Genomic DNA, 17,833 nt, shown 5'->3' with positions numbered 1-17,833 from the left:
TGAGAACGAAAAATGGAGCTGGAGGAATCAGGCTCCCTGACTTCAGACTATACTACAAATCTACAGTAATCAAGACAGTATGGTACTGGCACAAAAACAGAAATATAGATCAATGGAATGCACATATGGTTGCCCTTATTTTTGATAAAGGAGGCAAGGATATACAATGGAGAAAAGACAGTCTCTTCAATAAGTGGTGCTGGGAAAACTGGACAGCTACATGTAAAAGAATGAAATTAGAACACTCCCTAACACCATGCACAAAAAATAAACTCAAAATGGATTAAAGGCCTGACTGTAAGGCCAGGCACTATCAAACTCTTAGAGGAAAACATAGGCAGAACACTCTATGACATAAATCACAGCAAGATCCTTTTTGACCCACCTCCTAGAGAAATGGAAATAAAAACAAAAATAAACAAATGGGACCTAATGAAACTTCAAAGCTTTTGCACAGCAAAGGAAACCATAAACAAGACCAAAAGACAACCCTCAGAATGGGAGGAAATTTTTGCAAACGAAGCAACGGACAAAGGATTCATCTCCAGAATTTACAAGCAGCTCATGCAGCTCAATATCAAAAAATCAAACAACCGAATCCAAAACTGGGCAGAAGACCTAAATAGAAATTTCTCCAAAAAGACACAGATAGCCAACAAACACATGAAAAGATGCTCAACATCACTAATCATTAGAGAAATGCAATTCAAAACTACGAGGTATCACCTCACACCAGTCAGAATGGCCATCATCAAAAAAGCTACAAACAATAGATGCTGGAGAGGGTATGGAGAAAAGGGAACTCTCTTGCCCTGTTGGTGGGAATGTAACTTGATACAGCCACTATGGAGAACAGTATGGAGGTTCCTTAAAAAACTAAAAATAGAACTACCATACAACCCAGCAATCCCACTACTGGACATATATCTGAGGAAACCATAATTCAAAAGATTCATGCCAAATGTAAAATAGATAGCTAGTGGAGCCAGCCACATAGCACAGGGAGATCAGCTCGGTGCTTTGTGTCCACTTAGAGGGGTGGGATAGGGAGGGTGGGAGGGAGACAGAAAAGGGAGGAGATATGGGGATATATGTATATGCGTAGCTGATTCACTTTGTTATAAAGCCGAAACTAACACACCATTGTAAAGCAATTATAGTCCAATAAAGATGTGAAAAAAAAAAAAAGAGTTATGTACCACAGTGTTTATTACAGCTCTGTTTACAATAGCCAGGATATGGAAGCAACCTAAGTGTCCATTGACAGCTGAATGGATAAAGAAAATTTGACACATATATACAATGGAATATTACTCAGCCATAAAAAGAAACGAAATTGAGTTATTTGTAGTGACGTGGATGGACCTAGAGTCTGTCATACAGAGTGAAGTAAGTCAGAAAGAGAAAAACAAATACCGCATGCTAACACATATATATGGAATCCAAAAAAAGAAAATGGTTCTGAAGAACCTAGGGGCAGGACAGGAATAAAGATGCAGACGTAGAGAATGGACTTGAGGACATAGGGAGGGGGAAGGGTAAGCTGTGACAAAGTGAGAGAGTGGCATGGACATATATACACTACCAAATGTAAAATAGCTAGCTAGTGGCAAGCAGCCACATTGCACAGGGAGATCAGCTCAGTGATGTGTGTCCACCTAGAGAGGTGGGATAGGGAGGGTGGGAGGGAGACGCAAGAGGGAGGAGATATGAGGATATATGTATATGTATAGCTGATTTACTTTGTTATAAAGCAGAAACACACCATTGTAAAGCAATTATACTCCAATAAAAATGTTTAAAAAAATGATAATAATGGGAGGACTGGGTGAATAGGTGTTAGGAGTGGGAGGAAGGCTTTTTACTGTATACTTTAAAAATAAATTTTCATTTTTGAATCATATGAATATATTATATCTGAAAGGAAGTTAAATTTTGAAATGGTATTTTTTAACATTAATGGACACATTATGCATAATAAGCCCGTATTAGCTGCTGTAGTGCCATGTATTCAAGCGTTTCAACACAGTCATTTTTTGGATCAATAATATTTTAACAGTTCTTGGGGTTACTATAAATGGTTAGATTAAGCATGATTAGATCCCCCAGAATAACTTGAAGCAGAAAAATCAAGGTATTCTAGCATCTTCTTGTCCCTCTGAAGCTATTCTCAAAAGTCTTCCTCTCTGGGCTCTTCGTTTAAATTATTTCCCTTAGGTTATTGACCCCTTGTTGCCCCTTACAGCATGATGTTCAAAAACATAGTCTTTAGAGATCATTTGACCCTGCCTAAACTTGGACCAAAATAACTCAGTTTCCTCATGGGTAAAATGGAGGTAACACAGACTTTGTAGGTTTGCTGTGGGGAGTTAGTGAGTTTATGTATGTGAAACTCTTAGCCCAACATTTGGCACACAATAAGAATTCTAAAACTCCTAAGTACCTCTACTATTACTACATTGACTACTAAGACTTCCGAGTGGCCTGTATTTTCAGTGGGTTCTAAAGTCTAACATGTTTTGATGGATACTGTGATTACTAATCTTGCGTGAAAGGTTTAGGGTGGAATATCATCTTCAGTCAATTCAAGTAACAGTTGTATGATTATCATTTAGACACTCACCCATAAATTTATGCTAATTTCCTGTCTGAATTAAAGCTCCTCTAATTAAACACATTAAGTTTCTAATTAATAATCCTTTCACTCTTTTTTTTTTTTTTTTTTATGCGTTACGCGGGCCTCTCACTGCTGTGGCCCCTCCCGTTGCGGAGGACAGGCTCCGGACGCGCAGGCTCAGCGGCCATGGCTCACGGGCCCAGCCGCTCCGCGGCATGTGGGATCCTCCCAGACCGGGGCACGAACCCGTGTCCCCTGCATCGGCAGGCGGACTCTCAACCACTGCGCCACCAGGGAAGCCCCTTTCACTCTTTAATTCAAAAATTATGTTCATTGTGCATCAAAAAGTATCAGCATTTTTAGCATACTCATACCAAAAGTTCAACTACATTTTTGTATTATGAAATACAATTTACCCAAGTACTACAGTCAAAATTATCTCGTAATGTCTCAAACTCACAGCGTCACTCAGTCATCATAATCAAGATATTTTAAGGAAGAAATTTTTTATTATATTTACGTAATTACCATTTCAGTTGTAAGAAACACTCAATGTGAATTTTAACTATTTCAATATCAATAATCCACATTAACAATAAAATTAATTAATATTACCTATTTAGAATGTGTAAACTATTCTAATAAACATGTAAAAGGCTTTGGGAGAAGAAACATAAAGCTCAGGTTTAATTTTCAAATGTTAGGATTAGAGAGCTAAAACTCACTATCAGAAAACAACATGGACCCCAATGAGCCCACAACAAAACATTGCCAAATTCCTTCTTAGTAGTAAATTTCTTCTTTCTGAATTCCCTCAGAAAACATATAACCAGAGATTACCAAGGGAAATATTAGAAAACTGTGAATTATGCTTAATCCTTGAGCTATAAACTGGAGGAAGTTTTTAATTAAAAAACTAAAGCCTTCGTTTTAATGTTGGAGTGATATAACTTGAAAGGAAAATTGAGATTACTTTTGTCATTAAATAAACATTTAGTGCAACTTTATGGAGCAAGCACTGATTTATATATCCCTTGGGGAAATAGGAAAAAAGTAAGCCCTAAGGGAGATTGTAATCCACTAAGCAAATTAAGACATGTAAGGTAATAATTACAATATAAATATTAAGTGATAAGGGCCATGCTAAGGGGAGTTCAGAGGGTGGCGACCACAGAAACCCTTTTGCATTTTAATTAGGCCTTGCAGAAAGGTAAAATTTCAATAGCCAAAAATGGTGGAAGAGATCATTTTAAATAAAGGGAATAATATGAGCAATGTCTGCAAGGAAATAGCAGAGCATGTCTGTAGAACTGAACATACAGACTGCAGTATAAAATAATAAGAATGGGAAATAAGACAGACACATTCAATAAGAAGCAGTAATACAAAGCTGAAAAATTCAGACTTTTTCATAAGCTATGGAAAGCTATGAACAGTACTTTGATCAAAGAGTAATTTTATAAAAGTTGCCCTAGGAAGATTATACTGGTAATTGTGTACAAATACATTTGGGTTCTGGAGGAGGGTAAGAGAATGTTCCAGTAGTTCAGGCAAAAGATCCATATGCATCTGCACTAGGCACAGCAGAACTGGAAAGGAAGAGCTGAGTGTAAATATATGGAGTAATTGCAAACATTCACTGAGAGATTATATTGTGAGAACTTTTGAATGTTATCAATTAATCATCTCAACTGTCCTGAAGTAGAGGACTATTATCTCCATTTTACAGAAGTCGATTAACTTAGTCATGTTGATACAGTCTTTAGTATAGTGCTGGGACCTGCACCCCAGACTCACTGACTTCTGAAGCCAACACTTTCAACCCCTATGTTCTCTAATACTTTAAGCTCATGGTACTGAATGTTGAGGAGAAAATTGCGGCCAAAAATGACACTGAAGTCTCAGGCTTTAATAATCGGGAAAATAATGGTATCGATTGAAACAAAACATAGACTATGAGGAGGTAGAATAGATTCAGGATTATTAGACACAAATCCTGTCTTAACCAGCCCAGTTTCCTGAAGAGTATTATGTTTTCAGTGTCATATGAAGAATGTTTCTTTTTCATATTATTCATTGGTCCTGCTTTAGTCTTTGAATGTTCAGTTTGTTCTGTGATCAGCCACTTCCAATTTAATCCACTAAAACTCTACTGTTTCATCAGGTGAGAAGTTTCCTGACAAGAAGCCTAAGGTGCAGTTAGTCATAACATACGAGGATGCGAAGCTGACCATACTCGTGAAGCACGTGAAAAACATTGTGAGTTTATCTTATCTAATAAGAAACATGTAAACCTACATTTAGAAATCACTTTCTTCCTTTAAGCAATTAATGTCAACGTTCGTGAGAGAAATGGGGCCAGCCACCAAGTGTAAGTAAGGAACAATGAACCAGTTACAGTGTTGTGCCTCAGTGTAATTGTGATCCTTGGGGGAAAGGCTATAAAATATTTCACAGGGAAAGTCATAGAATGAAACCCAGACTTTATTCAAAATGAAGTGTCAGGACAAATCTAGTGAAAAAGCTTTGAAAAAGCAGGACTACCGGGGCTTCCCTGGTGGCGCAGTGGTTGAGAGTCTGCCTGCCGATGCAGGGGACACGGGTTCGTGCTCTGGTCCGGGAAGATTCCACATGCCGCGGAGCAGCTAGGCCCGTGAGCCATGGCCGCTGAGCCTGCGTGTCCAGAGCCTGTGCTCCGCAACGGGAGAGGCCACAACAGTGAGAGGCCCGCGTACCAGAAAAAAAAAAACAAAAAAGCAGGACTACCTAGAGTATTAAGAGCCAAAAGAAAAAAATCTATGTCCCAAGAATTTACCCCTCTCTCATCACGCTGAGCTTTGTGGAAAACTGACTCATCTCTTTGAATAGTGCCAGCACCTTCTTTGTGAAGCCAGGAGCTCTTAGTGTTTTCCCACAGATTGCCATTGAGTATGTTATCATATTCTGATGTAATTGCTCAAAGGTATTTCTTTTCCCTCAAAAAGTAATAATTTCTTTGATGACAGGGACCCCATCTTTGCATCCCCAGAACCAAGAACGTCAGTGGTAGTTAGCCTCTAAGGAAAACTAAAAGCTGCTTTCTCTATTATACCCCATTCCTTCCTAAAGATTGGTCAAGTCAGAGAGGCAAGGATGGCAACTGGGCCATGTCGTTAAGTAAGAGAGGGAGCTTTCTTTGTCACAAGGTAATTGATTAAAGGTCTGAATCTGGGTGCAACAAACAGAAAAGGGTAATTCTAAGCCTCACCTATTTCTCTGGTCTTTTGCTAGCCTAGCAAAACAGGTCCTCCACATGGTGAAACTCCCCAGGAGACTCCACATGGAGAAAGTCAGAAGCACTACCTTAGCTCTCTCCTTTATGCACATAAATCTCTAAGGATGCACTTTGAAGGACTTAAAGGAGCAAACTCTTCTCAACATGACATGCATTTGGAACACACTAGAACTTAATAAATATTTGTTCATTGAACAAATATTTGGCATAACTTTCAGGGAATGCATCCTTTACAAATTTAGTATTAGCCAGATATCCAAGGACACTTGTTTGTAAATCTGTAGTGTTTGCAATCAGCCATTTTTGTAAGAGCTGGGCAAATATTATTAAATGTGTTTTTGTAGAACTTTCACTCATTAAAATAATTATTTTCAATTGCTTTTGATAAGTTAATCAGCTTAGCTGAGAATAGCAGTTGTTTAAGAAATTGTTAGGCTGGGAAATGAAGATTGAGTTAGATATTTTTTATAGCTGTATGCATGTTCGTGGACTTTAAGCATCTGTATAAATATACATGATAAAATAATAGACTATTAGAAATAGTGTTAATCAAGTTAACAGAACTTATATATGCGTATGATATATAATTGTCAATTGAAAACAGTCCTCTTGGAAACTATACATATATTTCAGTAATGTCATTGCTCAAAACATTTTAGGACATGCCTGTTGACATTGCTTTTAGCTCTGCATATAAACCACACAATAAACTTGTTGATACTATTCAGGAGTCATGCCTAATGTTTGATCAAAAGCAGTATTAACCAACTTGGCCACCCATTTTATTCATCAGCTAAATCCCCAGATTACTTTTGACAGTTTTCAGAAATGCACTTTACACTCAGATGAAGTTGCACTACCAATAAGTATATTCAAAACCAGTGTGATGCAGGCGTAAAGGTGGGGAGTAAGTGACTAAGAGCAAGAGTTTAAGATTTAGATCAAGTTATGGGTAAATGGAAAATGAGCAGGTGAATCCTATAAAAATTTGAAAACCACTTAGGGCCGCTAGAGCCTTTACGTTGCCATTGCCCTCAGAAGGAAAGTTGTTAATAATGAAGTCATGCTCCCTACTGGTTCTTCTCTCCTCCACAATCTCTTAACATAGCCCTGGAACTCCTCTTTTTTTATTTCCAGGCTTGTGGCTTTAAATACCACTTACATGTCTTTTTCTTCCATATTTTATAATTCTAGCTTGAAAGTCTCCCTAAAATCCAGAATTATATGTACAACTGATTACTCAACAACTCTAGTAGAAATTCAATAGACAGCATAAATTTAATATACATCCAATCAGACTTCTGATTATCACCCCCCTAAACCTGCTTCTTTGGCAACCTGTCTCACCTCTAAATGGCACCTTCATCCTACTAATTGCTCAGGTTAAAATCCTTAGAGTCCTTTTGATTGCTCTCACAAACTACAACCAAATTTATCAACAAATTCTGTGAGCTCAGCTTTCAGAATAAATCCAGAATCCCACCATGTTTCACCTCCACTGCTTACCACCGTTGGTTCAGTCTACCATCATCTCTCACTTGAATTACTGCTGTAGCCTCTTAACAGGTCTCCCTGCTTCTGCCTTTATATCTTTTTAGTCTCTTCCTAACCTAGCATCTAGAATACTCCTTTGAGAATAAAAGTCAAATCCTGTCATTCCTCTCTCATATCCCTCTGGGGAAGGAATCTCATACCACTTACAATGAAAGCCAAGTATTGGCGCCCTTGACCTCTCCTACCTCACCTCGTGCTACAGACTCCCTGAATCACTCCACTCCAGCCTCAGTGATTTTCTTCCTATGCCTTGAATGTTTCTGCATGTTTCTGCCCCAGGACATTTGTACGTGCTACTCAGCTTATTGGGACTGCTCTTCCCAGGCCTATGACTCAAATTCTCCATGGTTCAATCTCACATGTCCTAAACAACTGTGTTTAACTGTCGCCTTTTCTGTGAGGTCCTCTCTGACTCCCATATGTAAAACTGCAAAACCACCCCTGTTGGTTGGCACTTCCAAACTTCCTTTCCTACTTTATTTTCTCCACTGCCCTGTATCATTGCTGTAAACTCGGAGGCTAAAGCTGGGCCAAGTATATAGTAGATGCTCAATGAATACTTTGTTAAATGAAAGAATGTTAAATTACTTCTAATGTTAAGAACTAAGACTTTTTTCACCTTCCCCAAATCATCACAACAAAGTTCTCAGGCTTTGCATTTTTCACAGCATCTCTTAAATGACTATTTTATTTCTTCTGCTTATCTGAAGACAGAGATAACATTATAATGTAAATGACAGAAAAATCTATCTGTAAATTCTCAACATATTTTCTTATTTCAAGTTGTAACTAATTATTTTTTTAGACTTTAGTATTTTCACATGCTTGAGTAATCAGACTAAAGAAGTTGTGCTTGGTTTTAATATTAAAATGAATTATTCTGCCTGCAGTTCTGTTATATTTAATAGTGAGTTTGATGAAAAGAATTGTTTATCTTATATTAAATCCTTGAAGCTTTCTCTAAGAATTACTTCCCTCCTGTGAATTCACAAGTTAAAAAAAAATTGCTAAATTTTTTTCCTTTCAAAGCAGCACGATATGATTTATCCTAGTGAACAGGGACTGACAAAGTAATGCAGGTATTTAGAAGCTTGGCCAAGATTATTTTCAATAATTTTTCAGTTTATGTAACAGAGGAAGATAGAAAAATCATTTAGATTTGAAATATGTTTTTAAATCTTTCTAGTGTTTTCCCATGTAGCCCACTTTAAACTGATCTCTTCCATTGACTTCTGCAATGTCTCTGTATATATTACAATGTCTCTTCTGGTTTCATGGATTCCCCTAGTTTTGTGTCATTTCTAGACTGTTTTCTTCTACCTGCTCCAGAATAAGCCCATTCCAGAAGGCTCTAAAAGTAATCAATAAGGATGCCAGACTTCCTTCTGATATTGAATATGCTCACATTATGAGAGTCTCTTACTCTGTAACAGAATAATAAGCCATTTCAAATGAGGGGCAAGTCATGTCAGGGAAATCAGGGTATATCTCAAATGGAGTGCTGTTTATCCTTTCATAAGACACAAAATCGCAGAAAATCATTACTATATGGAAATTAACAGAAGAGAGAGAGAATTAGTCAAACACAACAAGAACCCAGGCTAAACACACACACACACACACACACATACATGTTAAAATTTTATTACATTTTATTTTTTATTTTAAAGAATTCTTGCAATTTTACTATGTATGTATAGTCTGGGGGTCCTTGTTTTTAAAATCCACATTCCTGGATGTGACTCCCAGTGACTATGATTCTGTAGTTTGGCTTGGAATTTCTACATCTGCCTTTTACAGTCTTCTCCTGGTCTCATGGATTCCTCTACTCTTTCACGTCTAGACTTGTTTTCTTCTCTCCTGCTCCCAAATACGAGCATTTCAGAAGGTTCTCTGACACAAGTGGTCCGTGGACACACTTTGAGAAACATTTCTCATGGCTAATTACCCCATAAATGGCACTCTGCATACAATGGGAGTTCTGTACTTAGCACCAAGTGACTTGTGTTGCCCACTGGTGTAAAAGAGACAACATGTAGACTTGGTGAAGGTAACAAAAGAGGGTTGTGAAAATAAATCACAGATGATGGCAATATTCGACATGTAAAAATAACAATGTTCTATGTATCCTTTTAAAAACTTCTAACTTCTCACTCTGTGCATTCATTCTTTTGTTTCTTTTTGCGGTTTTTTTTTGTTTGTTTGTTTGTTTTGCAGTACGTGGGCCTCTCACTGTTGTGGCCTCTCCCGTTGTGGAGCACAGGCTCCGGACACGCAGGCTCAGTGGCCATGGCTCACGGGCCTAGCTGCTATACGGCACGTGGGATCTTCCCGGACCGGGGCACGAACCCACGCCCCCTGCATCGGCAGGCGGACTCTCAACCACTGCGCCACCAGGGAAGCCCTGTGCGTTCATTCTTATCCTGAGTTCTTTAAAAGATGTTTACCATCATTACCCTGAACTCTTTCTTGGGTAGACTGACTATCTATGTCCATTTCACTTAGTGCTTCTTTTGGGGCTTAATCTTGTTCCTTCATTTGGAACATGTTCCTCTGCTACCTCATTCTGCCTAAGCTGCCGTTTTTATTTCTATGTATCTTGTAGGTTAGTTATGTTTCCTGACCTTGGAGAAGTGGCTCTTTGTAGGAGATGTCCTGTGCATCCCGGCAGTGCCCTCCCCTCTTGTCACCAGAGCAATATGTTCTAAGGGTGCCCCCTATGTGGGCTCTGTGGGTCCTTCTGTTGTGGTGGGCTGACTACTGAGGGTGGTCTGGTGGGCTTGGTTGGCCCCAGACTGGTTGGTTGCCAGGCCCTGCCTTGTGCAGAGGCTGCCAGCCACTGGTTTACGGGGCCTGTCACAAGGCAGCCAGCTGCAGCACCCCAGGGCCCTGAGGCTAGTGCTGGCTCACTGATGGCTAAAGCCAGGTCCTGGGGTTAGTGCTGGACTACTGGCAAGCAGAGCCGGCTTCTGGAGTCTGGTTGTAGCGCCCAGGAATCCCAGAGTTGATGTCAGATTGCTGGGAAGGAGGTGGGGGAATGGGGGAGAGGCCTCCTGACACAGTTGGGTACAGGGTCTGGGCTGTCCCAAAGCTTCTGTTGGCCTATTAGTTGGCAGGGCCAGGGCCCAGCTGGTCCCAGGGCAGGTTCTGGCCTTGGTGGGTGCACTAGGTTTGTATGCTGCGGAGCTGCCATTGTCCTGTGGCTAGAGTCCACCTGCTGGTGGGTGAGGCTGGTCCTGAGGCTAGTGCAGGCTCGCTGGTGGGTGGAGCCAAAGATTCTGGTGTTGGTTTCTGCCCACTGGTGTGTGGGGCTGGTTCCTGTGTCCTCTGGTGGGAATGGCTGTGTCCAGGGGAGGCTATGGGCTCAGGAGGTCTTAAGGCAGCTGTCTGCTGGTGGGTGGGACTGTGTCCCTGCCTAGTTAGTTGCTTGGCCTGAGGCATTCCAGTGCTGGCGCCTACAGGCTGTGAGTGGGGGCGGGGCTGGGTCCTGAGACTAATAAGCTAGAGGGAGGATTCCAGAATGGCACTTGCCAGCACTAGTGTCCACTGCCGCCAGCGTCTGTGTCATCAGGGAGAGCTGCCATTGCCTCCTGCTTCTCTGGGAGACTTTCCAGATCAGCAGGTAGGTCTGACCCAGGCTCCTTTCGAATCACTTTTGCCCTGGGTCCCAGAGCTTGTGAGATTTTATATGCACCCTTTAAGCATAGAGTCTATTTCCCTCAGCCCTCTGGGACTCCCAAAAGTAAGGCCTGCTGGCCTTCCGGAGCTTGTCTTCCCGATGCAGGACCCCCAGGCCGGGGAGCTGATGCGGGGCTCAGACCTCTTACTCCTTTGGGAGAAGTTCTGCAATTTTAACACATTATTGACTGGTGGAATTTTGCGAAACTAACACCCGTGGCTGGCAATCTTTACCTAAGTGAATATCAAAACACTTGCATTTGATTAAATATCAACAACTTTTTTTTGCATTTAATGCATTTACTTGAAACTTTGTACATGTCTTACTAAAGCATTCTAATATTTCGTTAGAGTGTGATAGTGATAGGCAGTATAGCAGGCACCTCTGTGCGGGGGAACAGAACACCTATTACAAATACACCGTGTTTCACTGCTCTTTCCCCTGGAAGAGCAGACTCTACACTTTCTGGCGGCAATTTTTTTTTTTTTTTAGTTCTGTGGGTATTATTCCCTCTAGAATATGTTCTTTTATTTTGCCTGATAGTCGACAAGGTGGGTCTTTGCGGGAGGCTCTTTTAGAAACACCACAAGAAGAACCAGGTGCAGGACTACCACTACATTCACCAGGATGGTCAGTTACCCATTCTCTAACTACTGCTAACAAAAATTGCGTGTAAGTCATTTTATTCTGTGCATTAAGGCTACAATAAATTTTAAACGCATTGAATAAACCACAATTACTCAAATAGAAACCCACTTTTTTATACCATTTGCTAGTTTTCCAGAGGATACTGAAGTTTGCCAGATATTGATCAGATCGATCAACTCCTTTCATATATTTATTATACTCTAATATACAAGTGGGATTAGTTATCTGATGGCCAGTCCTCCTGTCTTCCTTTCCTGTAGATGCTATAGAGGCGTCATGAATAATTGTCACCATGCGAACTAGCCTCTTGTCTTTCCATATAAGAAGAATCACTTCTTCCTTCTGTAAGAATGTCATTTCTCCCCTCCGTAGATTTTTGGATTTCTCCTTAATTGGTTTGGTAGACCACGATTCTCTCTTATAGTCCCACGATCTCTGGTTTTATTTTTCAACAGTATTTCAGATGTGGACACACTGTTGTAAAAATTGTCTCAGTAAATATGGTGTCATGAACCAAGGTAAAGTTGTAGGACCAATAATATTGTTTCTTGCAGTTTCTTTCCTTCACCTGTGTAAATCTCAAGGTTGCATATATATCCAGTTTCACTTTCGCTAACCATCCTGACCAAAATTCCATATTTTGTAAGTTTTCTGGCATTATAGGTTTTGAATCTGAGGCATCCTCACCACTTTATCATTGCCTCGTCAAGTGATAGCTCTTGTTTGGATATATAGATAGATTGAAATTTTGGTAGAAAATAATCCAAAATAGGTTTAACATTTGAAATTCTGTCTGCAGGAAGTGGAGTTTCCGAGTTATCATTAAAGTGAAGAAATTTCATTATGTGTTCGAATCTTCTTCTTGTCATAATCTTTGGAAAGATAGGTGTTTCAAGTAAGGGATCAGTCGATCAGTATTCTTTCCAGTGTGACTTTCTTATTTGTCCCATCAAAATTATTAATCCAAGAAACATCTTCCTGTCACTATTGGTTACATCAGTCCATTTTAAAGCCTTATCCTACTTTTTATATAGTTTTTTATTCTGTCGGGGACACAAGTTTGTTTGAGAAGCGTCCAACTCGAAAAAGTCGTTACCAAAAATTAATTCTGTTATTTCACTAACACTTTGCGGATTATTACATTCAGTAGTTACACCTGACATATCTGTAAAGTCATCTAATTTTCCTGAAATGTTGTCTTCAATCCACTCTTCTGTAGAAGCAAAGGAGCATTCTCCAGCACCGTGAGTTTCATTTTCACTTTCCGTATCAGAATCAATCACTAAGGTTCTTTGTCTTTTTTGGGTCTAATATTCACATTGTCTGAATCAGAACTATATCCCGAAGAACTGTCATTTTCTGAGATACTAGTATATATTTCGCTCGGACAATCAGAGAAAGTATCTGCATAAAATTCACCGAAAAATTCTTCTTCACTCAAAAGTTTGCTATGTGTCATTTTTACAGTAATAAACTTGAATTTATAATATACACAAGTTTGGAACAAAAACCTAGTGGGGCAAACTGTGAATGATAATGACAATCATAAATTGTATAATGAACCCTTGATCAATTTTAAGCTCTAACAACTTCACACAGTGATATTAATTGTATCACTCTCTGAAAACGTATTGATACATCTCTGGTCAATAAGTTGTTAATTTTCTCCTGTTTGTGGATTGCTCACCCAGGAGTATAGGACTAGACTATATTGTGACTCCTCCCCTCCTACCAGTCTCATTGTGGTTGTAGAAGATCTTTTCTGGTAGGTTTCAGTCTTTTTTGTTGATCGTTATTCTGTAAATAGTGGTAATTTTGGTGTGTCTGTGAGGGGGTGTGAGCTTAGGGTATTTCTACTCTGCTGTCTTGGCCCATCAGTCTTGTGCATCTTTTTAAACTAACGTGGCTAAGTTCTCTCACTATCCCAATTCTTTTCAATTTTTTAAAATCTAGATTTGTAAAAGAAATTTGTCACTGCCCCATCCTAGATTCACTTTATCTAAATAAATGTCAGTTTCTTGATAAAGGGCAATTTGCTAATAATAATTATCTCATTGATTATATTTGGTTTATATTCCATGAATAAAAAATTGTTCTTCCAGAGTTGGCCCATTACGGCACTGATTTCCTGTTTCAAAGAATAAGATGCAAAGCAATGGGTAGTGAAGAGTACCCAGGCCAGATATAGATATTTTATTGTGTTTCATGATTTTTTTTAACCAAAGAAACATTAACCCTCAAAGATTACCAACTGGGCTTCCCTGGTGGCGGAGTGGTTGAGAGTCCACCTGCCGATGCAGGAGACACGGGTTCGTGCCCCGGTCCGGGAAGATCCCCCAATTATCATAGGTTTATAGAACAATTTATGGTTTGTTTTATTAAGAAATAATTGGTAGGGCTTCCCTGGTGGCGCAGTGGTTCAGAGTCTGCCTGCCGATGCAGGGGACACGGGTTCGTGCCCCGGTCCGGGAAGATCCCACATGCTGCGGAGCGGCTGGGCCCTTGAGCCATGGCCGCTGAGCCTGCGCGTCCGGAGCCTGTGCTCCGCAACGGGAGAGGCCACGACAGTGAGAGGCCCGCGTAACGCAAAAAAAAAGAAATAATTGGTAATCTTTTTTTTTTTTTTTTTTTTTTTGTGGTGCGCGGGCCTCTCACTGTCGTGGCCTCTCCCGTTGCGGAGCACAGGCTCCGGACGCGCAGGCTCAGCGGCCATGGCTCAAGGGCCCAGCCGCTCCGCAGCATGTGGGATCTTCCCGGACCGGGGCACGAACCCGTGTCCCCTGCATCGGCAGGCAGACTCTGAACCACTGCGCCACCAGGGAAGCCCTACCAATTATTTCTTAATAAAACAAACCATAAATTGTTCTATAAACCTATGATAATTGGTATGATAATGGTAATTGATCTCTTCCAATAGCCAACACCTTTAGTTCTTCTTTCTTGAACTTTTCTATTCTCAGGCTCTCCATAAAACTTCACTGTCTGTACATTCTCTAAATCTCTTTCTGAGGCTTCCTTAGCACTTATAAATTTAAACTAGATAAGGTACATAGTGCTTTAATAGATGTTGACTTCATCTTTAGCCCTTAAATGTGAAGATTTTACAGTGTTCAGGGCTTCAACTCTTCAAACTAATTTCCTAAGAAATTTTATTCAGTTTTGAAACTGCAGATTATGTGAATTACTCCTAAATTTATGTCTCTGCTTTTAATATTTCTCTGAACTCAATTTACATATTTCCAACTGCCTGATAGGCATTTACACTCTGATATCTTGACATCTCTTTAAACTCAACAATCCTAAATTATAGTCCTTACTTTCCTCTAAAACCAACTCTCACTCAGAACTACTTGCACCATCCCCAAGTAACTCTTGATGAAAACTTCTCTGTAATTTATTTTCTATATTTTAACTTACTCCAGTACTCCTATATGTAATCAACAAATCATTTTAGTTTCCTTTTACTTTTATTATTGTTAAAATTTGACTCTATAGTCTCTGTTAATTTATCTATAGATTATTTTGGTTGATTCCTGTGGTATTCCTTTCCTTGTTTCCTACTTCTCTATTCTGCCTAAAACATCTTACAACTCCATTTTAATCATATCAATAAAAAATTTTAATAGAGTCTCAGTAAATTTAAAATTCTTTAGCCTAATATTTAAGATACTACGCAGTCTAGCCATAACCTGCCTTTTATATCCACCATCCACAGTACAAAACTTGTGTTATATTCTAGATGGTACCTTCACTGTTGACTAGACACACATCAGTCATTCTAGCTCACTATATCATACTTCTGCTTACCTTCTACGTCCAACACAACTTCAAGGCTCAGCTCAAACCTCTCACTCTCTCTGAACCTTCTGGGCCACTCTTGTTCCTAGTTATCCTTCCTTCTTTGGCCTCCTGTTACATTTCCTCTATATACCAGCCATTTGATATTCACTGCCTTATCTCAGCTCTTGAAACTTATCATCTTCGCTCATCCTGTAGTTTCAATTGTATTGAAAATTTACTGATTGTAAAAGCTGTGGGAAATATATTTTGTGTATTTCATAGTGCTAGCGCAATACTGTGCCTTTAATGCATGTTTGTTAAATGAGTAAATGTTTGCTTAAGTGTATGTCTGTGAAAAACAGCCACAGTCCACAGCAGTTTAGTTTAAGCTGTATTTACAATTGAATAGATTTTCTCAGTGAATTCTGCTCTCTATAATACTTGATACTAAACTGAGAATGGTCAGGTGACAAATATTTGATCATCACATCTGTCTCACTTAAGAATAAAGTGATTTCCTGCTGAGAATTATTGCTCTAAATATTCAACAGCTCTGGACACTCACCATCTCCCCAGATGACATAGCCATCAATGTATAGGACACCACATGATGTAAATTTTATTTAATCATTCTCTCTTCTTATTGAAAGCCTTGTACCCTAATCTCTATCCTTTATCCAAAATCTCCCTTAATTCTACATTCTAACTTTAAGAAAACAAACAAACAAAAACACATAAGCTAAGGCCCTGACATTGGTTCTCATAATTTGGTTCCTTCCTGACTTTTCTGAAGTCCCTTTAGGAGTGACATCAGCATAATAGTGGCAAAAGCCATCCCTCATTTTGTCTCCCACTCAACAACAAAAATTCATCATCCATCCACAGACAAAAGTGAGACCCAACACCATCCACCAAGGGATCAAGGAGGAGTCTCACCTACCTATGCTTCAGGTAATAGACACACAGGCCTCAGTCCCAGCTGAGGACCCTGCAGTGGGCTGTGTACTGACTCCTGGTCCTCTCAGCCATGGTGCAGGAGCTCCTGGAAAGCATTGTCTTAGACAATCATTCATGGATAAAAGAGCCTTTGTGGAACTTCAGGTATGCAGAGAAGAAGTTCCACAACACTGTGGTAGCAAAAAATATGAATCTGGATACATTGAAATGGGCAGAGAGTAAAGATTGGAGGAGGTGACTGCCACTTTAAATAGGAAGACAACAATGCAAAATTTCAAGGAACATGAAAATCAAAGTAACAAGACACCACCAAAGGATGACAATAATCTTCCAGTAACTGAACTCAAAGACCTGAAGATCTGTGATTTACCTGATAGAAAGAATTCAAAATGGCTATTTAAAGGAAATTTGATGAGCTACAGAAAACAGAAAGATAATTCAAAAAGATCAGGAAAATAATACATGAACAAAATGAGAAATTTAACAAGGAGATAGAAATTTTTTTTTTTTTTCAGTATGTGGGCCTCTCACTGTTGTGGCCTCTCCCGTTGCGGAGCACAGGCTCCAGATACGCAGGCTCAATGGCTATGGCTCACGGGCCCAGCCGCTCTGCGACATGTGGGATCCTCCCAGACAGGGGCACGAACCCGCGTCCCCTGCATCGGCAGGCGGACTCTCAACCACTGCGCCACCAGGGAAGCCCAATAGAAATTTTTTTTATGAAAGAAACCAAACAGAAATTTTACAGCTAAAGAATATGATGAATGAAATGAAAAATACAACAGAGAGCATCACCAGGAGAATGGATCAAGCAGAAAAGGCATCTGTGAGATAGGAGACAGGAACTTTGAAATTATCCTGTCAGGGGAGAACAAAGGGAAAAAAAAAAGGAGAGTGAAGAAAGCCTATGTGATATATTGAAGTTCCAGGAAAAGAGAGGAAAAAGGGAGCAGAAAGTATATTTAAAGAAATAATGGCTGATAACTTCCCAAATCTGAGGGAAGATTTGGATATTCGTGTTCATGAAGCTCATAGGTCACAAAACTCAACTTTAAAGAGATTCTCTCCAGAGCACATAATAAAACTGTCAAAATTATAAAGAGAGAATCTTGAAGGCAACAAGAGGATAAAAGGCTTGTAACTTACAAGGGAGCCCCCGTAGAGTTATCAGCAGATTTCTCAGCAAAAACCTTATAGACCAGGAGAGAGTGAGATGATATATTCAAAGTACTGAACTAAAATAAATGCCAATCAAGAATACTTTACCTGGCAAGCCTGTCTTTCAGAAATGAAGTAGGGATAAAGACTTTTCCAGACAAACAAT

General features: G+C 39.6%; 1 protein-coding gene across 2 annotated transcripts in view; it reads left to right on the top strand.

The window, feature by feature from the left end:
* Positions 1-17,833, top strand: part of PIK3C2G (phosphatidylinositol-4-phosphate 3-kinase catalytic subunit type 2 gamma) — a 353,016-nt gene that overhangs the window by 310,620 nt on the left and 24,563 nt on the right. For both annotated transcript variants that reach the window (XM_032647260.1, XM_032647259.1), the window contains one exon: positions 4,782-4,876. In XM_032647260.1, coding sequence (XP_032503151.1) covers positions 4,782-4,876 — 95 coding nt within the window. The remainder of the gene's footprint in view (positions 1-4,781; positions 4,877-17,833) is intronic.

Source organism: Phocoena sinus, chromosome 10 (genome assembly GCF_008692025.1).
Source record: "Phocoena sinus isolate mPhoSin1 chromosome 10, mPhoSin1.pri, whole genome shotgun sequence".
NCBI lineage: Eukaryota > Metazoa > Chordata > Mammalia > Artiodactyla > Phocoenidae > Phocoena > Phocoena sinus.
This window is presented reverse-complemented; position numbering and strand designations above follow the sequence as displayed.